General features: G+C 35.6%; 1 protein-coding gene across 1 annotated transcript in view; it reads right to left on the reverse strand.

Annotated features, from left to right (window-relative positions):
- The window catches only part of tns3.2 (tensin 3, tandem duplicate 2), a 65,553-nt gene extending 39,782 nt beyond the window's left edge, over nt 1–25,771 (reverse strand). The window contains exons 1-13 of the mRNA XM_067384833.1: nt 25,599–25,771; nt 25,350–25,510; nt 21,630–21,808; nt 21,484–21,534; nt 19,044–19,166; nt 18,855–18,919; nt 18,225–18,308; nt 16,182–16,291; nt 15,250–15,310; nt 15,036–15,111; nt 14,711–14,840; nt 12,787–12,864; nt 12,225–12,326 (exon numbers count right to left, since the gene is read on the reverse strand). Coding sequence (XP_067240934.1) covers nt 12,225–12,326; nt 12,787–12,864; nt 14,711–14,840; nt 15,036–15,111; nt 15,250–15,310; nt 16,182–16,291; nt 18,225–18,308; nt 18,855–18,919; nt 19,044–19,166; nt 21,484–21,534; nt 21,630–21,779 — 1,030 coding nt within the window. The 5' untranslated portion in view covers nt 21,780–21,808; nt 25,350–25,510; nt 25,599–25,771. The remainder of the gene's footprint in view (nt 1–12,224; nt 12,327–12,786; nt 12,865–14,710; nt 14,841–15,035; nt 15,112–15,249; nt 15,311–16,181; nt 16,292–18,224; nt 18,309–18,854; nt 18,920–19,043; nt 19,167–21,483; nt 21,535–21,629; nt 21,809–25,349; nt 25,511–25,598) is intronic.
- Between the last annotated feature and the right edge of the window lie 477 nt (nt 25,772–26,248).

Below are 26,248 nucleotides of genomic sequence, written 5' to 3' on the forward strand. Positions count from 1 at the left end.
AAAACGGATGACACCAAAATATAAACTTTCAGTATCACTTAAAATGCAAGCATTTTATATATTTTCTTCATAACGGTTTTATAAAGGTAGCTTAGTGTGGTTGTCATTTGTTAAAATAAATATAAAAATACAGTGTGTTCGTGTCCGTCTGTCCGCTGAATTTGACCCATAATCTCTGATTCTCCTCATCTGTGATCATGGAAAAGGGGAATTACAATGACAAGTAGGCCTACTCAATATGCTCGTTTAAGCATCATTTAAACGTTTCCATCAAATAAATGAATCGACTTTTCTCAGTGTGTTAATTACATAGATTTATTTGGATATTCATACGATGATATTCATACGATGGCTGAAGCAGCAGTGAGCGTCCAGCGTGCGACACGGTAAACAGATCAACACTGTAAACGAAATTCTACAAAATTCAGTGAAAAAAATAAAAATAAATAAAATGATCATGCGATGCGATAAAATAGCTTCTATTCACTGCAAACGATACCATTAAAAATGTTAACGTTCCACTTAATGGCAGAAACAAAACAAAAGGTAAGCAAGAATCCTATTAATTTAAGTACGAGTAATAGAGGGCGATCCTGTCAAAATGGCGGCGCCGCCCCGGCATGCAACGAGGTGTGACGTCGGTTCATATTCTCTATTGCATTTTTGTTCATACAGCAGTACTTTGCAAGAATAAAATTACGCAATACACTAATCTTGATTTCATTATTGAATTGTGCGCATGCTGCGATTAATCAGAAAAATCATGCGATTAATCGCGATTAAAATATTTAATCGTTGCCCAGCACTAATTTTGTCATTCATAACCCCTAATCTGGGTGACCGTTACAATCTTCAATACAAACATAAATGTGATTTGTCTCATTTACAGTGTATGGTTTCTTCTAAATGTGTATGTGATTTACGTTTGCATTTCACTTTCTGTAAAATGATATATTGACCAGTGTTGCCAAGTCCGCGGTTTTCCCTCGGAATTGGGTTACTTTAACACTGTTGCCGTGGGTTGTTTTTCATGTCCGGGTGTTGAAGCATCCCCAAATAACATGATATTTAGTCCCTGGAATGTGAATTTTACCAGGGGAGACCCGCCAAATCAGAGATTTTTATGCGAATGGCCTAGTTTTGAGTAACAATTGGGTGGGTTTTGTTGTGAAACCCTGGCAACCCTGATATCGACGTACACTTGTGTCCTTTGCTGTTCGCAGTGCCCTTTGGGCTGAACATAAACGCTTTTTATGATTTGAAAAATCACTCAAGACGGCTTATAAAGCATTCAAGTCCTCTTGAACTTTATTTTTATGCGTTGGGAAATCATAATTATGACGTAATGTGCATTCAAATAACTTTGGTTGGAGCAAGATGGGCAATGTACCTTTTCTATAAAAAAATTCAGAAAGGTTTTTACTTCTACAAAATCATCAAAAAAGAATGGACATCAGATGTGTTTTTGCTCATGTTTTACTCAATTTGAAGGCACTGTAAACTGAATTGTTATATTCATCATAATTGTACAATACTAGCATATTTGGTAGCCATTGTATCTGGCCTATATGACTTTATAATGACACCTACTGGTGTGGATGAAACATTATGCAAAAGCAAAAGATTTCAGCTACATTTGCAATTATAGAGACTTTCCCAGTTGTATTTGGCATCCATGATCGCATCCATGATATGTGCATGTACTTCATTTTAAACACGTTTGTCAGACCAGAAGAACTTATCTTCACCCACTCCTCATTTACATTTAGCCCTGTGTGTCATAGTCTGGGATACAGTGGTAATGTTTACACGTCTCTAGCGAGTTGCAGACACCTTAGTCATCACACAAATACACAGACCTAGATTTGTCTTTGTGCAGCCGTTGTGTGTTTTAGCAAAGACAAATCAGTCAGCCAGCGGCAGCTGAACACAGATCGCAGCAGATAGCATCATGTGTCACGACACACTCAGAGTCTCGCAGCATTGATCATGACTGATAACACATATCTACTGTTCAACGTGAAGCCAGAAGGCAGCATCACACATGCAGGCTGTACAAACACACGTAAACACCGACATTTAGCATCACGCCACACTGAGTGCTTTTGACAACTGAGTGCTGCAGGGATGAAGTATTTTTATAGGCCAAAACCAGGACACGAGTTAGCATTTTAGCACTACCAGTTGCATCGTCCTAAAGTCAAAAGCAGTTTTTGGTTAAATGCCTGAAATAAGGTGTGTGGTGAACACAAGCTCAAGATATTGTCATGTTTTATTCTATGAAATAAAATACATCAGTAATACCACCACATGATTTGATCAAGCTTTTAGTTGTCTTGAAAAAGGCATTCGCTTACAAGTGTCTCAATGGGACTGAAGAGGTTGTCGGGGACATTAAAAGTCATCAGCCGGACAGATAAACTCACTCACTCACTAGTCCGCTTCCACAGCCTTGTTGTTTTTTATAATCATGCTCTTGTAAACTCGTCTTAACTTAAACTATCAGGCAAAATGTATTTAAACAAACGCTGAAAGTGTTGACAGAAGCATAGTGATGGTGATGCTGAAGTTTGTTTATAGCCTACATTTAGCTTTTTACTTCTGCCGACTGTATTTAGGCTTCAAAATTCATAAAAGTTGTGTTCATCTGTTAAGATCACATGAACAAAACATTTAAGAATCACAAACTTTTGTTGATCACAGAGCTTATTTTCTAATACAAGTTAAAACCAATGGAAAAATCCTTATGAAAAACCCTAAATCTTAACATTTAAATTAATCATGTGATATAATGAACTTAATGTGCACATTTGTTTTTTAAATTGTACTTATATTTAAAAATACCTGGAAGAAATATTATCGTGATCGGTTATCACAACATTTTTTCTTTTGCCAAATCAACTTAAATAATTAAAGTGGTACAGATAACATAATATTCTGAGTTTCTGTTGATTAAATCAATTCATTGTATTAACTCAAATTTTTAATTTCAATGAACTCAAAATTAAGGCAACCAGGTAACTAAGTTAAACAAACAATTCTTTTTTTACAGTGTAATTAATTTATGCAATTACATTGTCGACCCTACCACTTAAATCTACTCTTTAACCTAACCAGACCACCAAACCTGCACTCTAAAAACTAATTCTGGGGACCTTTAGTCATTACTTAAATATATATATATATTGTTGTGAAATAAAAAATCAAGTTCTGAAATGCTGTTAGACTTTTTACTTGTAATGGTTATTTTATTGAGCTTGGATTGTCATAGTTTAACATTTTCAGTTAATCAAAAATGTATTTAATTTTAAGTTCTGTGAATGCAAAATACAATCTGATGACGTGTAAAAGGGTTTCATTGTTTTGAGTTGTATGAACACTTCTTTTAATTTAGACAAACTTAAGTTAAGTGAAACTGGGCTGGGATTTATATTTCCCATCATGCTTTGCCCGTGGCACTTGAAAGGGAGAGTAAATGCTAAAATTAAGTGTTATATAATGCTTTTTGCACAAGATTAATGGTAAGGGAGATTTAGCAGTAATTAGTGTTTTTTTATGCTAATTTAGAAGAGTTTCTGTTAATGTGGGTATTTGGAGATTTACCATCATGGTGACAAGTGGTGCTTGGTAAGTTCATGTTACTTAGAAATGCGTTTTATTGTGTCCAAAAAGCATCTTCACCTTACTTAAAACATTAATGTTGGATCAAATTAAATAGTTGCATTCATGTTGACAATTTTTAAGTTCATGTTACTTAGAAATGTGTTTTTATTGTGGCAAAAAAAACGTCTTCACCCTACTTAAAACATTATGTTGGATCAACTCAAAATATTGCTTCGAATTAATGTAATTCTCCCAATTGGCTTAAGTTAAAAAATCTAGTGGAAAAAGTTTTTTTGTTGTTGTTGAACCAATGTTTTATTTTTTAGAGTGTGCCCCGTACCTTACCCATATCCCACCTAAATAGTAGCAAAAGTCAATATAACATTGGTCAGTACGTTAACTGGTGAAAAACAGGCTCTTTTTAACTAAACCAGTAAAGCTTCTCTAGTCTCAAGAGGCTGAAATTCAAATACCAAGCATGCATGATAAAATGCCACAGCTGGCAAATCTCACACACAAACACACACACCCAACAACTGAGATTCAGTCACCATACTATCATACAAACTTTATCATATTCTAAAATAAATATTTAACAGACCACTTGATCAAAACTAACTCGCTCAATGCCTCAAACAGACCAATGGATCAACACAACAAACTTGACTTTGACTTTTAATATGACCTTGCATTTAACAAAAAGTCATTTCTTAGTCATATTTCTTAATATTCTGCACATGTTTTATCAGTGTTTTTCAAAAGCAAAGCCAAAAACTAGTTCAAAAAGTACTTCAAAAGTGACAACTTTTCCTGATAAATGAAGCACAACTGCGTTCGTCTATCACAAGAGCTTTCAACAGCTCACAGAATAAATCAAGCGTCTTGCTGTTGAAAGTGTATCCCACCACCTCGCACCACTTCAAAAATGCACGGAGCGGCACAAACCTAATGCTTTCCAGAAACATCCTCTCGAATCAGACCCCAAAGGTATCTGAGAGGACAACAGACGACTTTGACAAAGAGCAAGAGAAAGAGATACAAGTGAAAAGATAGAGCGTTTATACAATATACAAAAAAAGGGAAAACAAACTATATTTCTTGAATGAATAAAGAAAGGGGGGGAAAGGCAAGCAGTCCTGACCGTGTTTATCCTGCAGGCGACTGTTCCCATTTAGTCCTGCATGCCCTGTCTTTCTGTCCTTCTCGCCTCATGCAGTTTTAAACAGACAGGCAGCTTGCATTCTTTCCCATAAGGTGATAACAGCTCCCCTGGGTCTCCTTTTCTTTCCTCTTCTTTTTCTTTCTCTCAGTCAATCTTTTCCTCCCTTTCCCCTGTTTTCCCTCCTCCCTTTTCTCTTACAGTGCTGCTCGCTCTCCCCGTCTCTCTCTCTCTCTCCACCTCCACACACAGGTAACCCCTTTCAGGTGCCCCTCCTGGGTGTACGGGAAAATCCTGGCTTGGGAAGCACTATTCCGCTTGAACCAGCCAATGCTCCTCGGAACACAGCTGTACACACACACATATGCTTGTTGTAGAGTGCGCACGGACGCTCGGAGGACCTTGAGCCTTCCAAATATGGAGTGGGGAATGTAAACAGAAGGGCGGAGTTATGTGTGGGTGGAGAGATGGAGTGCAGAGACACAGAGAGAAGGAGAGAGATAAGGGAGGTATTGATGTACTAAAGAACAAGAGTGCCAGGTAAAAAGAAACAAAATGATGAAAGGGAGATTGAAAGAAAGCAAAAGAAAGATAACAGGAGAGAGAAAAAAACAGCATGAAACTTTGGTCGGCTGGCAGTAGCATTCCTTCAGACTGTTTGTCGCTGCGACTGGCAATAATTACAGACATAAGTGTGTGTTAGTGAGCGTGTGTAATTCTATATTTGAGCTTATGTATTGTAAATTGTAAAGGCTGTTTGTGCTCCAACCATGAGGTATCTCTAAATTACACGGCTGCTTGGGACGGAATCACACAACCAGATGTGCATCAAGCCTCAGTCCCATATGACACACGCACATTAAGCTGTTGGGATTGATTTTTTACAGTTGTGAACAGAAACTCCCAGCCTTTAAATATCCGGCCCTGGAATTTCCAATTTTACTATCTGAAACACTAGACTCTGTATAGACAAAAACAAAACAAAGGGCCACCATAACAAGAGTAACTTGCTAGTTCCCTGATCACTGAACTTTAACTGGACAAGGAGTACAAAGTTCATTTTCATAAAGTTAAACACTCACTACGTTCCGCTCCCTGAAGCAGAGTTACTTCTGCAAAACTCAATATTGTGTATTTGGGAAGGTGGGGTAAGATGTGCCAGCCACCTCGAATTTTATGTTACTCTATACAGTACTGTTCAAAAGTATTGGGTCAGTGAGATTTTTGTTTTTTTTTATAAAGAAAAGCAAGGATGAAATAAATTGACCAAAAGTGGCAATAAATACAACAATATGTTACAGAAAATTTCTATTTTAAATAAATGTTTAACTTTGAACTTCACACAAATATTAAGCAGCACAACTGCTTTCCCGCAAATGACATGCAAGGAAAAAAGTAAATTGTGTGCACAATTTAGTAATTCGTTCCCTTGATTTACATGATTTTGCGCATGATTAACTAATTCATTCCCTCGATCTATAAATCGTGCATTCAATTTAGCAAATAGAGGGAACAAATTAGTACATTGTGCACACAATATAGTAAATCAGTGGAATAAATTAGTAAATTGTGAGTACGATTTAGCCTACTATTTTTTTTCTATTTATTTTTCTTCAGCACCAAATCAGCATATCAGAATGATTTCTGAAGGATCATGTGACACTGAAGACTGGAGTAATGATGCTGAAAATTCAGCTTTGATCACATGAATAAATTACATTTTATATATAAAATATTAAATATATTACAATTATAAATATATTAAACTTAAAAAAATTATTTTAAATTGTAATATTTTACAAAATTATTAATTGTTTTTGTGTTTTTCAAAAACATTAAAATGTCTTAGACACCCTAACTTTTGAACAGTAGTTTATCATATAGTTCCCATAATGTTTAGCCTTAAAGGTGCCCTAGAATCAAAAATTTAATTTATCTTGGCATAGTCAAATAACAAGAGTTCAGTACATGGAAATGACATACAGTGAGTCTCAAACTCCATTGTTTCCTCCTTCTTATATAAATCTCATTTGTTTAAAAGACATTCGAAGAACAGGCGAATCTCAACATAACACCGACTTTTATGTAACAGTTGGGATCATTAATATGTACGCCCCCAATATTTGCATATGCCAGCTCAAGTTCAAGGCATTACACAAGGGCAGCCAGTATTAACGTCTGGATCTGTGCACAGCTGAATCATCAGACTAAGTAAGCAAGCAAGAACAATACCGAAAAATGGCAGATGGGGCAATAATAACTGACATGATCCATGATTACATGATATTTTTAGTGATATTTGTAAATTGTCTTTCTAAATGTTTCGTTAGCATGTTGCTAATGTACTGTTAAATGTGGTTAAAGTTACCATCGTTTCTTACTGTATTCACAGAGACAAGAGCCGTTGCTATTTTCATTTTTAAACACTTGCAGTCTGTATAATTCATAAACACAACTTCATTCTTTATAAATCTCTCCAACAGTGTGTAATGTTAGCTTTAGCCACAGAGCACTATCAAACTCATTCAGAATCAAATGTAAACATCCAAATAAATACTATACTCACATGATCCGAAGCATGCATGCATGACAAACATCTTGTAAAGACCCATTTGAGGGTTATCTTAGCTGTGTGAACTTATGTTTGTGTTTTATTGTCGAGAGCTTGGGGGGGCAGGGAGCGCGAGATTTAAAGGGGCCGCAGCCTGAATCAGTGCATAGTTAATGATGCCCCAAAATAGGCAGCTAAAAAAATTAATAAAAAAAAAAATCTATGGGGTATTTTGAGCTGAAACTTCAGGGGACAGCTTAGACTTATATTACATCTTGTGAAAGAACGTTCTAGGGCACCTTTAAATCTTATTTTATTTTTGAGGAATAGGGATATTTTTACAAGCTTAATTGACATTGTTGGCTTTCTAAAAAGCACACTGTTTTTATACTGAAATAAAGGCTTATTTCAAATTGTATCAACCCTGTTATCACAAAGTTTTTCCAATTTAAAGTAACAAACTATGCCCATAATTAATTAATTAATTAAATTAATCAATTAATTAGTTATAATAATTATAATGCCATAAAATAAATGAAATCATCATCTCTCCAAGACATTAAGTCTTCCAGAACAACTATATTTTATATATTACAATAAAATATCAACTTTATTATAATGATTTTTTTTATAGTAACCATCTGATAACTGAAAAGTGACTGAAAAATAACTTTGAAATAGCTTTCTAAAAAGCACACTTAGTTTCACAATCTTGAGCTTGTAATTGACCCTTTGCCGGGAGTTTGATTGACAGGTGATCTAACCAATCATAACGCCGAATCCACTGTTATGTCTGACAAAGTCAGTCAGGAGAGTCAGAAGATTAACGTAGGTGGACTTGAGCCAAAGTCCCTTTAAGACAAGTCATTTCACTCGGCGGCTATCTTAGAAGCGCCTCTCGGGCATTCAAGTGCAGCTCCTATCTCTTTGAATGGGGAAACATCAAATTCTCTAAAGCTGTTCACCAAGCTTTCAATTAAATTTCATATTTGAAATCACCAATGAAATCTGACAACTGTCTCATAAATTTTGTTTATAAACGCTAGAATCATGACAAAAAATGCCATTTTTCAGGCTGGATCGAGCTAATACGTCTAACGGCTGCTGCAGTGACACGATGACTTTACCAACCGGCGATTGTAATTATTTAGAAGGCGGGACTTATTCCGCCATATTGTGCGTTGCAGTTTCTCCCATTCAAAACAATACGAGTGATGCGTCTTGTGTTATTCTATAGTCTTTGCTTGAACTTAAAAAATTGTGTGTACTGACGTAATTTCTCGGTAGAAACAACATTCCTTCTAATGTTCATTCATGTTTATTTGATGCTATAAATTAACTAGTAGGAAGACATGATCGGTTCACGGGCAGCTTGAACAAAGACACTACAGCGATCTGTCACGACATATTAAAGAGCCACAGAACGGTATTTGTTTAAATTTCTTTAAAAATTACAAAATTTAAGACTCAAAAGTAACCTGTTCTGTCTTGTAAGTCGACATGTTGTGTCTTCACAACGTATTATTTTTCTTCTTTGCCTTATTTCTCTTTGTCTAGAAGACAAATTAAAAACTGTCAGTAAATGTTAGCCCATACCCTACATGCTGGCCCTTGAATAACATGAGTCATTTGGGTCTGTTATGTCTGAGCTCCATCCACTGCTTTGATATTCTGACTCGCTCTTCTGGACAAAACATCATATACTTTGAGCAGCTCTCTATTACTACAGTTCATTTAGTGCAGCAACGTTAACATTTACAGTAATTACAAACCCTCAAGGGGAAGGCAATAGCATGGCGCACTGTGGCGGTACTATGGTAACTGGCAGGTCATTATGGTCTGGAGGCCTCAGACCAAACAAGATTAGATTGGGGTCAAATACAAGAATTTTACTATTATTGTATAGGGGGTTAAGCTTTTCCACCCACCCTGAACAGTCCCGTACAGCCTCGTATGTTCCAATTAACCTCAGCGAACAGTGCCCAGTCTTAATAACGGTAGTAGAGTTAAAGCATGTTTCCTGTAGCAGACCGTAACTTCACAATTACTAGGCCATTACAGAGACTTCATGTCTCGGAAAACTATTCTTCGCATCCTGACATAAACACTGCTTACATGTGCATTCATGCTTTTGTTTTCCTCTCCTAAAATAAATACCCACAATCCCATGATTTCACCATGGAAGTCCCACAAGAGGCCTATGAAGTACAATGAAAACATGTCCCAAATTAGTGAATCCAAAGCCAGATTTAGTGCGCTTGTAGTATGTTAATAAAGTGTATACAGACTCAGTTTGAAACTCCACAACACTCCAGAAAACAAAAGAGATGTGATGTGTCACAAAAGTTAAAACAACTGTGATTCATGATGATTCATAACATGTGATTCATCATGAGCAAAAAAGAAAGAGAGATGTGATGGATTTAAAAAATGAACGTACAACAAATCATTGTATAGTGATAATCGTCCAATATTTGGCCTTATTGACTAATAATTATCATCACTTTTCTGATTAGCATAACTTTTCCCTTGTTTTTTTCCTAAACGGACCAATAGTTTGAGTCAATTATTGTGTGAATAAACTTAATTTTATGAATTTAGCACACATCCTGTTTGCTGTATGTCATACACTGGTTACACAGCAAAATCCCCAGAGTTAAATCAACTCTGCTTGGAGAACATATGGTCCCTCTCTATATAGACTTAAAATAACACTGAAGCACAGTTAAAGTTAATGAGATAATATGCTGTTTGTGGAGTTGTGTAACTAATCAGATCATGAGAGATTTATATTCAGTTGAGTTCATCTTAGGCTGTGGCTGGAAGTCAGTTGTAGTCCTTGTGTTTCTCTTCAGTGATTCTGCTTGTTAACAACAGGTGTTCATCACTAATGCTCAATCATCAATTAATCACTTAATTATCTCATTAACTTTAACTCTGCTTTAGTGTTACTTTAACACTATATAGAGAGAGAGACCATATGTACTCTGAGCAGCGTTGATTTAACTCTGGGGATTTTGCTGTGTAGTTGTCTCATGGAAAGTTGTCAAGGGCTAGATCTCAGTATATATGAAATGTTGTTTTAATGATTATTTAGTGGTCGACCGATATTGGTTTTCGCTTCCAACACATCGGCCAAACAGAAAAATGTATCAGCCGATGCCGATATTTAAGAAATACCAAATATCAGTCGACCACTCATCTTTTTATACAAATGCTTGTTTTCATTTCACTTATAGGTGTCCTAGAATTAAAAATTGAATTTATCTTGGCATAGTTAAATAACAAGAGTTCAGTACATGGAAATGACATACAGTGAGTCTCAAACACCATTGTTTCCTCCTTCTTATATAAATCTCATTTGTTTAAAAGACCTCCGAAGAACAGGCGAATCTCAACATAACACCAACTGTTACGTAACAGTCGGGATCATTAATATGTACGTTTGGATCTGTGCACAACTAAATCATCAGACTAGGTAAGCAAGCAAGAACAATAGCGAAAAATGGCAGATGGGGCAATAATAACTGACATGATCCATGATTACATGATATTTTTAGTGATATTTGTAAATTGCCTTTCTAAATTTTTCTTTAGCATGTTGCTAATGTACTGTTAAATGTGGTTAAAGTTACCATCGTTTCTTACTGTATTCACGGAGACAAGAGCCGTCGTTACTTTCATTATTAAACACTTGCAGTCTGTATAATTCATAAACACAACTTCATTCTTTATAAATCTCTCCAACAGTGTAGCATTAGCCCGTTAGCCACGGAGCACTATCAAACTCATTCAGAATCAAAATGTAAACATCCAAATAAATACTATACTCACATAATCCGACGCATGCATGCAGCATGCATGACAAACACTTTGTAAAGATCCATTTTGAGGGTTATATTAGCTGTGTGAACTTTGTTTATGCAATGATAGAGTTGAGAGCTCGGGAGGGGGCGGAGAGCGTGAGCAATTAAAGGGGCGCAGCCAGAATCGGCTCATTTCTAATTATGCCCCAAAATAGACAGTTAAAAAAATTAATTAAAGAAACTCTATGGGGTATTTTGAGCTGAAACTTCACAGACACATTCAGGAGACACCTTAGACTTACATTACATCTTGTAAAAAAATGTTCAATGGCACCTTTAAATTATATATATATTTTTTTTTTTACTTTTGTGCTTCATAACTGCCTTACTGTTTCAATATTTCTGAAAAGCAATTAAATTACCAATAATATTTTATCTTCATAAAGCACTTCATATTTCAATATATTTGCTGAATTACAATACCTTTCAAAAGTTTGGGGTCTTAATGTTTTTTAAATAAGTCTCTTCTGCTCACCAAGGCTGTATTTATTTGATCACAAATACAGTAAAACAGTAATCTTGTGAAAATTACAATTTAAAAAATAAATGTTTTCTTTTTTAATGTATTTTAAAATGTCATTTATTCCTGTGATCAAATCTGAATTTTCAGCATCGTTACTCCAGTCTTCAGTGTCACATGATCCTTCAGAAATCATTCTAATATGTTGATTTGATGCTCAAGAAACATTTGCGATTATTATCAATGTTGAAATCAGTTGTGCTGCTTAATATTTTTGTGGAAACTGTGATGCTTTTTTTCAGGATTCTTTGATGAATACAATGTTCAAAAGGGCTTTTATTTGAAATAGAAATATTTTGTAAAATTATAAATGTCTTTACAGTCATGTTTGAATTTAATTAATCCTTGCTGAATAATAAAAAAGAAATCTTACTGACCCCAAACTCTTGAACATACGTGACAACAAGTCTTGCTTTTCCTGTGTATACAGAAGTTTGGATAGAAGTCTAGATATCGGAATCATGCATTGGAAAAATAACAGTTCTTTTCTAGACCTTATGAAGAACTTGAGGTGTCCAGTATTACCTGCTGCTGTTAAATTCTCACTGAAGTCCCATTGATCCTGTAGTGAATCCAGAGAGTCTTTTTCAATGACAACGGCTGAACTGTTCCTCCTGGAGCCACAGTCTTGAAATAGAGAAACACAGTGTGATCATTTATAACTAAATTTGTTAAAGGTATAGTTCACCCAAAAATGAAAATTTGGTCATCATTTACACACTCTCAAGTTCTTCCAAACCTGAATTAATTACTTTCTTCTGTTGAACACAAAAGAAGAAATTTTGAAGAATGTTTGTAACCAAACAGTTGACGACCATTGACTTCTATAGTATTTTTTTCCATACTATGGAAGGCAGTGGTGCCCCACAACTGTTTGGTTACCCATATTCTTCAAAATATCTTCTTTTGTGTTCAACAGAAGAAAGTAATTAATTCAGGTTTGGAACAACTGGAGAGTGAGTAAATGATGACCAAATTTTCATTATTGAATGAACTATCCCTTTAATACCTAAACCAGCCATATTGGATAATACAAATTCACAAAGACCTAAAAAACATCCTCCATTACAGAGAAATGTGAGGATACCTGAAGCAAGGGATGGATCTCTCTCCGCAATTTCTGAAAAGATCACCTCCACCACACCGTCCTCGGGGAATCTTGGATCTTGAATGGAGACGAAAGCCAATGATGACTGAAAGGATTGAAAGGGATGGAAAAAACTATGCCACACAGCAATGTGGGAACATCAACACACATGAGTTCAATGATAGTTGATGTATATGTGACTCGTAAGCATACTTGCCACAACCATGTGACTGTTTTCACTTCTGTCCATCCACATTACAGTTGTCTTGATTGTGTAAGGTTTCCCATTGAGTAAGGGCCAAAATTACAGAAGTGTTTGTTTAAAGAGTTAAGCTGTCTGTCTGTTTCTCAGATGGGCCACCATACATCTTGCCTGTCATTATTTACCAAAAACATTCGGCATGCTCACATGCTCAGTCACGCACTCACTCACACAACAGGAAACACCAATCTGCATTCAAAATAATGAAGTACAGGGCTTGACATTGACACCCGCCAACCCGCTAAAATGCGGGTGTATTTCAGCAGTGGCGTGTAAAGCAGTCACTCCTACTAGGCACTTTGGTGGGTTGAATTGTATATATAATAAATTTATTTTTCAACTGAAGTCTTTTAAAAAAGGCTTTTGTACAATGTAGTGTCAAAAATATTGATTTTTCAATACATATCGATACTGAAATATCTGAAACTCTTCCAATACTCATTTTCCTCAGAATAGAGACAATACCAGCTGCTCTTTCTCTCTCATCTCTCTGACAGCGAGTCGACACACAAACCCTCCTCACCCCACTCACTCGTTTCATTTGCTCCAGATGAATATTGTTGGTGTTTCAGGGCTTAAATTTCGGCGTGGGATTGTGCATATTGTCCATAATTTTACTCATTACTGCAGATTTTGGGCTCATACTCAAAGTGTGCACACATGAAGGCGCGTCTCAGTACTAAATTGAGTTAATTTTTTACTGCTTATTGTGCTTAAAAACTCAAATACACACAAAATAACGTCAAAATGCTGGTCTTGGTAAACAGTAAACAGTTGAGAAAGAAAACGTCAGGTCTTAAAGTGACAGCAGCCTAATAAACCTGCTGCCAAATTATGAGATGATATTAAAATATATCTTTATGGCAGGTTTCCCCCTTGGTATTGATGTCAAAATTGTGGCCAGTGAAAATGCTAAATGGCTAGTAACTTTGGAAAACCACTAGCCACAGTGACTGGGGAGCAAAAAAAGTTAATGTCAAGCCCTGATAAAATACAAACACATGTTTGCATCAACCAGTATGGAATACATTAGATAAAAAATATCAAATCAAATAGCGTCTGCAAAACACTGCTGCTGCATCTTTAAACTAACTATGAACATTTTCCAGTAACATTTGTCAACCAGATTTACAGTAAAAGTCATCAATTTGAACAATGTATCTATTTTTTTAATCAGTCCCACTTTATATTAAGTGTCTTTATGTTTCTACCATGTGCTAACATATAAAATAACCATTTCATTCAGTGCACTTATTTCTGTACATACATGTTTTTACATTGTACTTATATTTAAAAAATGCCTGTATGTAATTACAGCTGTATTTAAATACTGTAATTACATCTATAATTACACCGTTGACCCTGCCCTTACCCTTTAACCCACCTTTAACCTTAAACATACCACCAAACCTGTCCCGTACCTTACCTTTATCCCACCTCAATAGCAGCAAAAGTGTTTTGTAAAACACAACTATTACAATGCACCTAATATAAATGGTGACCATTTTGACTTTTGAATCGTAATGTTTGGTCTTGAAATGTTTATGTGTGCTACAAACAAGATAAAATTTGCAAATGCAAATACTTTCTTAGATTTTTATCTTCAAATAATTTTGTGCCACTTTTGTGAGAGATGGTTTTTACCAAAAACACTTTGTGTACCTTTGTTGGCATGATCAAGGTCTTCTTTCTGCAAGGAAAGTTGGTCTCCAGACAGAGCGCCGGTGTGAAACTGCACACGAAACACTGTCTCATGAGTCCTCACAGGAATATTTTTATGATAACACGCAATCTGCAGAGAAAGAAGAAATGAAGATGATACAGTGTGCAGTTTTCATAAGATTAGTGCAAAAACTAAAATGTCCTCACTGGTTGGTTGTCATCATTATATTTCCCTATATAAGTGAAGACGTTTGGCCCCAACAAGGACAGCCAAACCTTTACACATGCTGTGTGTGTGTTTGTAAGAGACAGAGAGACGTCTCACCATGACATCACCTTTGATCATCTGTGGGGGCTCCAGAACAAAACACACACTGTCCGTCTGGCCTACGGCAACCTGACTGGGAGTTATACACAAGCACTGAATAAACACATATTCTAAATATACTGTAGCTAATCACATGGATAAACATGATCATACACATTTTACAAAATCTACTTTTTTCTATTGTATTTATATGTCATATCCAGTGTCTTACTGCACTGCTGATGTGTATACAGTCTGCGTGCCTTGATACACTCTGATAAACAGCTGACACACTGAAAACAAACAACCCCAGAGAAAAAACTGCATTACATTTTTTTAATAGTTCACTTTATAGAGATCTCAGTTGTGTCATTAAGTTTTAACTTTGTCTCAGATGTTTCAACGTCCTTGGAGAAACAAATTAAACTAAATACAGTTGACACACTGTAAATTCAATGTGGAGGTCATATAGCTTATTGTAAAATGGTTTTGGAAGAATCCGATACAGAAATATTTTTAAAGAATTTATTAATCATGTTTAATTTTAATTTCTACATAATTTAATAGATTTTTAATGTTTCAAGTTGTACAAATAAATAAAAAAAAACATTTTAAACACCAAATTAATCTATGAAAAAACATAAATTAACAAGAACAATATTTTGTATTTAACAATATATTTAAAATAGAATATTTAAAAATAAACATGAACCTAAATTAATTTGTTGATTATTATTAATAAAAAAGAATATGAAAAAAACTGCATTAATTTTAATAAACAACTTTCATTTCCAAAAATTTAAATTCTTTCATCATTTGTATGACTTACTTTCTTCTGTGGAAGACAAAAGAAAATATTTTGAAAAATGTCTCAGTGCCATTCTTCAAAATATCTTCTTTTGTTTTCAACAGAAGAAAGAAACTTGAACAGGTTTGGAACAACTTGAGGTTGAGTAAATGATGATTTTCATTTTTGGGTGAACTAATACTTAAGATTATTGAGGTATATTTTTCTCAGGAGAAGAATTTGACAAGATTCTATTTGATCTCTATTATTGTTCAAGACATAATAATTTAGATATTAAATGGGGACATACTGAAATTATTTGGAAACTAAAAACACTTTCACTTAACTGCCTGGATGTATATGGGTGTTTTCCTCACCTGTAGGGTGGAAGTCAGGAATGGGATGGATATTAACACGGTGGATGGAGAGCAGGGAAGGGTTTATGTGGATCTGGTGGGTAAGCAGCCTGCCAAACACCTGCACATACCTGAACCATCCACAAACACCTCAGTCACTCATACTGACACCAGACAATGCTAAATCAAGCCTCACAAATTTAGATGAAGTCGAAAATAAAACAGCAAAAAAGCATCAGAGTCTTGGCAATTATCAGCATTTAAAGGTGCCATCGAACGTTTTTTTACAAGACATAATATAAGTCTAAGGTGTCTCCTGAATGGCTGTGAAGTTTCAGCTCAAAATACCCCACAGCTTTTTTTTTTATTAATTTTTTTAACCGCCTATTTTGGGGCATAATTAGAAATGCGCCGATTCAGGCTGCGGCCAACATTCTTTAAAATATCTTCTTTTGTGTGCAACAGAAGAAAGAAACCAATACAGGTTTGGAACAACATGAGGTCGAGTAAATGATGACAGAATCTTAATTTTTCAGGTGAACTATCTCTAACATTCCTCCATGATTTACTGTTATTCTGGGTGCGCCACACTATCAAAGAGAATAAATAGTTTCTTTTCAGTGTTGCCAAAAACAGCTTCTTTGTGTTATTCCAGCAACAGATCAGAGCAGAATATTTATGTTGCCATTTCAAAAGCTTTACAATAACTCATTTTAGTGAAAAGTGTTTCTAGAGTCAATATAGATGGGAGAGCATGAGGAAAACAATAATACACGAAACAGCAGGGAAAGAAGGTTAAAGTAAAAACTCTTCCTCAGTTTGCATGTGCGTGAAGGGTGACGGGTGGTGGCTTTTGGGATTACATAAAAAATATAAATGAAGATGTTTCACAGAAAAGGGAAGTGGGAATAATGTCAGGACATCCATACTGCAATTGGGGGATTTCCTCTCATGTGTGACCCTGAACCATTCTCCAGAGTGAAACCTTCACTCATGACAGACTGCTGAGTGACCAAAAGACATAGCATGACCAACACCACAGTATGCTTCAAGAAGAAAAGCAACAGATTTCATTTGTAACACCTCTTCACAATGAAAGTGCATATAAAGTAGGGGGAGAATGGGTTGAGATGGATCATTTGGAAGCATGTGTCACCCTCTTAATCTAGCAAAGCGTGCAAAATTTTCCACATGACCATACAGTATACCACCTTTCAAAAGTTTGGGGTCAGTAAAATGTTTTAAAGTTTTTAAAAGAAGTCTCTTATATGCTCACCAAGTGAAAAATGATTATAATTTTATGTAATACATTTTAATATATTTTTGGTAAAGCTGAATTTTCAGCATCATAACTCTAGTTTTCAGTGTCACATGATCCTCATTTTAATATGATGATTTGATGATTTGGGCTACACTTTATTTTAAGGTGACCATAATAGTGTAATTAGTACTGAGTAATAATAATTAACTAGATGTACTTAATATTGGATTAGGGCGTTGGTAAGTTTAATTGCATGTAATTATGCACAATTTATAGCAATAATAACTACATGTAACAATAAAATAAAATGTTACCCTGATTTGAATGATAAAAAATTAGAATTTCATAATTAGAATAATCATAAATCACTCTAATAAGAAAATCGTATTATTATTTACATTGTTGAAAACCATTGTGTGACTTTTTATATATTTACAGAAACCGTAATATATATTTTTCAAGATTCTTTGTTGAATAGAAAGATCAGAAGAACAGCATTTATTTGAAATATACATCTTTTGTAACATGTAATGCATCCTTGCAGAATAAAATTATTAAATTCTGAAATAAAATAAAATATATATATATTTTTTTTTTATCATTTAAAATTTTTTACTGACCACAAACTTGATGGTATTGAATGATACAAATAATTTGGCGAATTGTGAATTAATGAATAATTTTCCCCAATATCCAGTAGTAGCAGTAGGGTAAAGTGTATCAGATGATTCTTGTTAATTTCCTCTCCCCTTCTGTGTAACAGGAAAAAAAAGAAAGTTAATGCATAAACAAATGAGTCTTGCCTTTTCTGAGATGGGGTCATGAGGTTAACCATTTTATCACTGCAGAACTTCTTCATGGAGTACAGATCTAATGCTTGTTCCTCACTAGGTGCAAGAGGATATGAAACAGGTCAAATTAATGTACAAACCTATAAAATGCATTTGTTTGTCACTTGTGCACTCAGTTAACAGAGTACATGCCACAAAATGCAATTCAAAATCAAAATCAATTCACAATGCTTATATAGATTTTTAGACTGATGCGAAATGGAGCTGTTACTATAAATGATATTAATGCACATTGCTCATGAACTCTCAGAGGCAACATTTTCAGTGAATAATGACTTAAATCTGTTTCTCATACAAAGCTAGTATATGAACTCAGAAGATTTGAAATATAGTGCATAATCCATATGGACTACTTTTTATGGTGCATTTGTGTGTTTTTCAAATCTTGAAAGCTCCAGTGGCCATTTATTATAATCACACAGAAGATCATACAGGTTTGGAAAGACATGTGACTAAATCCAAATAGCAACGATTGTCATTTTGTGGTGAACTATTCCTTTAAGCAGCTTTTCTGAGAAGGCAATTGACTTTTTTAAAGATATTTTGTCTTGGTAACAAAGGATATGAATTGTTAAGTTGTACCTGGAGAAAACATTAGATAGTTGGATGTAAGAGGATATTACCACACCCACCCTGTCTTTGCTGCCCTATGAGAGAGACAGGAAGAAGTTAACCAACTGTGAAATTCGTATAGGAGACCCTACAGGAGTCCCAGAGACAAATAATGGACTTTTAACCTGAGAATAAGCTGCAAATAACTTCACATCTCACTTTGCAGTGCAGCAGCAGCACATTTTCAGGATGTGCGCTCAGCCAGTTGTTCATGTTTTTACACAGCGAGCACAGCAGATGGAGTGATGGAGCGTGACTCTCCGGCCAGCCCAAATCCACCACCTGACAATCAGATGTGAGGCAACAGTTACACATATACTACCGTTCAAAGGTTTGGGGTCAGCAGGATTGTTTTTAAAAGAAATTTATACTTTTATAATTATATATTTATTCAGCAAGGGTGCATTAAAATGATCAAAAGTGACAATAAAAGATGTATAATTTTACAAAATAGTATTTCAAATATAGGCTGTTCTATTCAATCAAAAAATCCTGAAAAATGTATCACAGTTTCCAAAAAAAAAAACGTTTTCTACGTTGATAATAAGGCCTTGTTTACACCTGGTCTCTTTTGTCTACTTCTGCAGGGTTGTCAGGTTTTCACAACAAAACCCACCCAAATGCATTTCAGGGGGTTCCCCTAGTAAAAATTGCTTTCCGGTGGGTAAAATCCATGTAAAATTTGCAACCCATGGCAACAGTGTTAAAGGAACACTCCACTTTTTTTTTAAAAAAATAGGCTCAATTTTCTAACTCCCCTATAGTTAAACAGTTGAGTTTTACCGTTTTCGAATCCATTCAACCGATCTCCGGTTCTGGCGGTACCACTTTTAGCATAGCTTAGCATAGTTCATTGAATCTGATTAGACCGTTAGCATCTCGCTTAAAAATGACCAAATAGTTTTGATATTTTTCCTATTTAAAACTTGACTCTTCTGTAGTTGAATCGTGTACTAAGACCGACGGAAAATGAAAAGTTGCGATTTTCTAGGCTGATATGGCTAGGAACTATACTCTCATTCAGGCGTAATAATCAAGGAACTTTGCTGCCGTATCATGGCTGCAGCAGTGCAATGATATTACGCAGCGCCCGTGAGCCCCTGCTTGCACAGGGAATGTGCCTTGCAACCATGGAGACGTTTGTGAGAGACGCTGCGTAATATCATTGCACTGCTGCAGCGGTGTCGGTCTTAGTACACAATTTAACTACAGAAGAGTCAAGTTTTAAATAGGAAAAATATCAAAACTATTTGGTCATTTTTAAGCGAGATGCTAACGGTCTAATCAGAATCAATGAACTATGCTAAGCTATGCTAAAAGTGGTACCGCCAGAACCGGAGATCGGCTGAATGGATTCGAAAACGGTAAAACTCAACTGTTTAACTCTAGGGGAGTTGGAAAATTAGCCTATTTTCAAAAAAAGTGGAGTGTTTTTCAGATCTTTCGATTTATTGGACAAAATAAGCTCTTGCAATTTACATATGAACCCAATCGAAGATGACGGAAAAAATTAAGCCCAAAGTATATTCACTTTTTACGCGTTACACTTGTACACGCAGGTCGCACATGTGCATTTAATTTTTTTTCTTGCAATAATTAGTTACTGCAAAAAACGTGCCCTGGGGGCGTCGATTCACAAGGTAGTCGCAGAAAAACTGCATAAACAGAACAGACCGGAACGCATGCAAGCTACAGTGACAATGGAGGCCTATATAGATGAGAGATTAGAGACTACACTCGTTTGTACAACTCTAGCATGAAAGAAAGATGTTTACATGGTTGTAACTCGTGGCGAGAGATTGCTTAAAACTGCGTTGAACGCCTGTGTACATGTACGGATAAAATTAAGTATACTTTGAAAGGCTGGGTAAACAAAGCATACCCAGGGCTTTTCGTTTCTGAACTGATAGCTGCAAGACCATGCCTAATACGGTGAGTGTGTGTTGGAAATCAGGAATGGTGAGAGAACATTGTGCTTGTTATGTGTTTTTTGTCTTCAAACCAAACTTGGGTCTTCAGGGGACAAAGTTTAAATCCCATCTGGCTAGCTTCCCATAATTAGTTTTTACTGGCTGTTTTAACACATTCGACCACATGAGCATTTACACTACAAAAACAATCTGGTCGAATGCGTTTTTGACTTCCTCTGGAAGTGATTGAAAGTGGACAAGCTCGAAATGTCTTACACCCCATTTACACCTGTATTTAGCGTCGTCCACTCGTAATCCTGTCGACCAAAATGCATCTTAAAACCAGGTGGAAACAGGTCCTATGAAATGTTTCTTGAGCTGCAAATCAGCATACTAGAATGATTTCTGAAGGATCATGTGACACTGAAGACTGGAGTAATGATGTTGAAAATCCAGCTATGATCACAGGAATACATTTTAAAATATATTCAAATAGAAAACTTTTATTTTTAAATTGTAATTTTCACAAGATTACTGTTTTACTGTATTTTTTTTTTTTTTAAATAATTGCAGCCTTAAAATTAAAAAAAAAAAAAAAAAAAAAAAAAAAAAAAATGACCCTAAAGTTTTGTATGGTAGTGCACATTCCATCACACGTCTGTAAATCACATGACACAGTTTCACTTTACCCTGTGATTCATCCTGCTGAGATCATCGCTGTGTTCGGATAAGTTGAGGACCTGCATGCAGGAAAAAAAAGGTTTTGTTCCATGCGACCCCAATAGTAACTCTCTGACACAGTCATGTGATTTGTTTGTTTTTCTTGCCTGCTCACCATGTATTGATCAGCATGTTTGGACTGCAGCATCTGCGTGATTCTGCGCAGGTTATGCTGGTACATCTGCTCTGTGCAGGACTGGTGGAATGAGATGCCAATGATGCGCTCCGTAATGTAGTTCAGGTCAAATTCAGATTCCTCCGCCATCACAGTAGTGTTCCCTCATATGAGGAGATCTGCAGAGAGGATGAAAGAGGTTTCAGTTCATTAAAGGATTAGTCCACTTTCAAATAAAAATTTCCTGATAATTTACTCACCCCCATGTCATCCAAGATGTTCATGTCTTTCTTTCTTCAGTCGAAAATAAATTAAGGTTTTTGATGAAAACATTCCAGGATTTTTCTCCTTATAATGGACTTCAATGGCCTCCAAACGGTTGAAGGTCAAAATTACAGTTTCAATGCATTCAACTTACAGAACGAACACGGTGCCAGTTCCATTAATTAAGTAGAATAGGGAAGAATAGGACATACAGCGTAAGCTTTTTGACGAATACGGAAAGCGGAAGCACGTGCAAGGCGATCATTTGTTTTTATAAAGCATATACAATTGTATTTTTTTTTTCGAAAATGGCTGATCGTTTCTCTAGATATACCCTTATTTCTCGTCTGGTATCATTTAAAGCCCTTTGAAGCTACAGTGAAACTGTAATTTTGACCTTCAACCGTTTGGAGTCCATTGAAGTCCACTATAAAGGAGAATAATCCTGAATTCATCAAAAACCTTAATTTCTTTTCGACTGAAGAAAGAAAGACATGAACATCTCGGATGACATGGGGGTGAGTAAATTATCAGGAAAATTTAATTTGAAAGTGGACTAATCATTTAATGTGCAGGACTCTTTACAAGCATTTGTTTTGGAATGTAGGGATGAGCAAATCTGCAAGGATCCATGGAACAGCACTGGTTGGAACTACAGGCAAAAGACAGTAACAGTAGTGCTTTGTCAAGCCCTTGGACATGCAGGACTTTTTTCATAATTTAAGTTGCATATAAATCTTCAAGTTTAAATGCTGTCGGTTCTGACATACAGGGGTTGGGAAATGAAACTGAAACACCTGGTTTTAGAGCACAGTAATTTATTAGTATGGTGTAGGACCTCCTTTTAAGGCCAATACAACATCAATTTATCTTGGGAATGACAGATACAAGTCCTTCTGAGAGATTTTGAGCCATTCCTCTTCCAGAACAGTGTTACCATGTGATGCTTGTGGAGGAAAATGTTTTCTGACTTTTATCTGTGTAGCCCACTTACTTTTCATCAAACCATTCCGTCACAAGTCTTGCTGTGTTTATTGGTGCATTATCGTGTTGACACATGGCACCACCTTCAGGGTACAATGTTTGATCCATGAGGTGCACATGGTCCTCCAGAATGGTTCGGTATTCCTTAATAGTGATGCACCCATCAAGCACAGAAGGGAATGCAATGCTATTGCAGCCCAAACCATCACTGATCCACCATTGTGCTTCACTCTGGGCAGCAACAATCTGGGTGTTAAGCCAGTGTGTGGGAAAGACAGTAAAGGTGGGCTTATCAGAGTGTTTCACATTGTCCACAGCCCAAGATTTGCACTGCTGGTACCAATGAAACCGACATTTGGCATTGGCATGAGTGACTCTGCAAGGTTGAGCAGCCCGAACTTGAATACTGACTCTTTGGAGCTTTCGACCAACAGATTTGGTGGAAACAGGAGAGTCAAGGTGCGCATTTGACTCTGCAGTGAGTTGGGCAGCTGTGGTTTTATGTTTTGGATACTGGATACCGTAGTTCTCGATACAACAGAAAGACTTGCTGACTTGGTCACAGACGAGCCAGCAAGATGCGCACCAACAATTTGTCCTCTTTTGAACTCTGATATGTCTCCCATTATATTATGTCGATTGCAATATTTCATGTACAGCTGTGCTATTGCTCTGCTAATTCAACCTTCACACTCTACGCTTACTGATGAAATGTGAAATCGGTGAAGATTGGCCACCAGGCCATGCATATATAGGTGTGAAACCTCCAACAATATTTTGGCCAGTGTCAGTTTCGTTGTCCAAGCCCTGTACATGATGACTTTATTTGCATTGTTTTAATCTCACATACAGTTTAAAAATACATGCTTTGATTAGATGGGTGTATTTTTTCAACTGCACTTTCTGCGCTCTTAACACTTTTCACACTCACTAGTTTTTAATATATGAAAATGATTAATAATTTGTTCTCTCAATTCACATGCATACAGTAAATGCATCACAAGAGAAGTCTTCGGTAGGGGAAAAACTGATGGTGAAAATAATATTTTACTTAATAAAATGGTCAACTCCTTTTTCTTGCAAAGCTTGATATCAAAGCTAGCATTTCAGGCATAATAAATACAAAGAATGAATCTCTTTTTTACATAATTTGATAAAGCCTAATTGGAAATAAAAATATCTTGTTCAAGTAATATTTAACTTGATTATTCTTTGCTTTCTTCACAGGTCTCACATTTCACTGTCACTGTTTTTCATAAAATAAAATATCAAATCAATAATAATAATAATAATATTCATAAAATAAAATATCAAATAAATAAAGTTCATATTTTAAAATGTAATAGCTAATATTTGTATAATGGATTTGTTTTGGAAATCTGGTTTGGACAAAAAAATGATGAACTACCCGTTCAAAAGTTTGGGTTGATTTTTTTAAAATGTTTTTTTTTTTTTTTTTTTAAAGTCTCTTCTTCTCATCAAGGCTGAATTAGTTTGACCAAAAATACAGTCAAATCAGTCATATTGTAAAACATTATTAAGATTTCAATTAACATTTCTATTTGAATATATAATTTTAAAATGTAATTTATTTGTGATGCAAAGTTGAATTTTCAGTGTCTTCAGTGTCACATGATCCTTCAGAAATCATTCTAATATATTGATTTACTGATCAAACAAACATTTCTTAGTATTATTAAGAAATTTTCAGTGTTCTCTAATCATTAAAAAAAGTTTTAAAGAACCAGATTTATTTTAAATAGATTTTTTGTTACAATGTAAATGTCTCGTCACTTTTGAAAGGGTAGAGTACAGAAAGGATATTTGAAGAGTAGCATTTAAAAATAAATATGCATAAATGAAACTGAACCACAATCTGATTAAGCAGCCACAGTTCCCTCATCAAGGACTCTGGCCCACGAGATTAAAATAAATCTTTTGCTTTTGTTTGGACACATTCTCTCTTTCATACCAAATATGCTTCCTCTATTCTTTTTATTCAGTATCTCTCTTCCTCTAGAAAAAGAAAATAACTCTTTGACTCATACTGCAACTATTGCACTTTAGGTTACAATACATGGGATCAGTGTTTTGCCCCAAACCCCTAACACATGTAGTTCACAAGACTACACAGCCATAAACACATGACAGCCAGTGAGTCTCTTAAATGTCATTTGTCTGACCCCTGTCATGTGATGGTGGAGAGGCAAAACAGATCCAAAATTAGCCAATCAGACCATTTCTTTTGAGTTGACCTGACACAAAGTGGACACACCTATTGACAACACATTAAAGAGACAGAGAGGACTTCACAATGACTTCACTTCTCACTTCTATTTACGTCTCAGTATAAATACCTGCTTCTGAACATACCCATCCTCCACTTTAAACAAAGGGTCCATTTATTGCAATATGGAGAATAATATAACTTTAGATTATGTATAAAGGCTCTTACACAATAGATCTGCTCACCTTGTTCCCTGTTCACAGCAGATCAGATTTCTTAAAGTTCATGCACCTTCACTTTCAGCACTCCACACCTACACCATGTGCTCCACTCATACGTGCGTCTGGTCACTTATCTACAGTATGTTTAATCCTTAACCCGTTTAACCTTCAACCTCCAACGAGATCTGTAAAGAACAAGAAACAAAACACAAATTATCGCTCACCTGAGTGCTGCATTTATTCAACATACAGAAAACGGTTGAAAGAACTCACCCTTCTGTCTAGCTGAAAATGAAATCTCCTCTCAGTAATCTTCTGTGTCTGCGAATACGAAAAGAAAAAAGAAAGGCAGCGAAAGGCTTTGTCTGGTCCGGGCTCAAATGTACTTTGGCCGTTGTGGTGTATGTGCGTGTGTTCGTCCGTTGTCAGCACTTGTTGTGTGGCAAGCATGAGAAACACTACCAAGGGAAACACACCTCCCTATTACAAAGAAAAAGTCCTGAGTCACAATGGACATATGATGTAGTAATAATGGACACTTCTTTTTTTTCTTTGCATACTGGAAAGGATAGACCTGATATGAAACAGCCTGCATCATAAAATACAAATTATCATAATAATCCATGGATTTCTGAATAATTGAAAGTATGTGAGCCCCATGCATTGACTGTAACTGGGTCATAAAGGTTAAATATTACCAGCATATGCATTCTACATTTCTGCTGTATCTAGAACTGCGTGATCACGACTGTCAGTCACAAACTGAAAACTGCTCAAATTTGAGGTTCTTCTAGTTATTGCTTATAAATACATCTAACATTTAATTTCAAACTGAATATCCATAAGGAATCTTTAAAATAATTTTTAATAACATATAGAAAAATATTACATTTGTCAAAGTGGGGAAAAAAGAATGTATCATG

The sequence above is a fragment of the Chanodichthys erythropterus genome, chromosome 4, assembly GCF_024489055.1.
Source record: "Chanodichthys erythropterus isolate Z2021 chromosome 4, ASM2448905v1, whole genome shotgun sequence".
NCBI lineage: Eukaryota > Metazoa > Chordata > Actinopteri > Cypriniformes > Xenocyprididae > Chanodichthys > Chanodichthys erythropterus.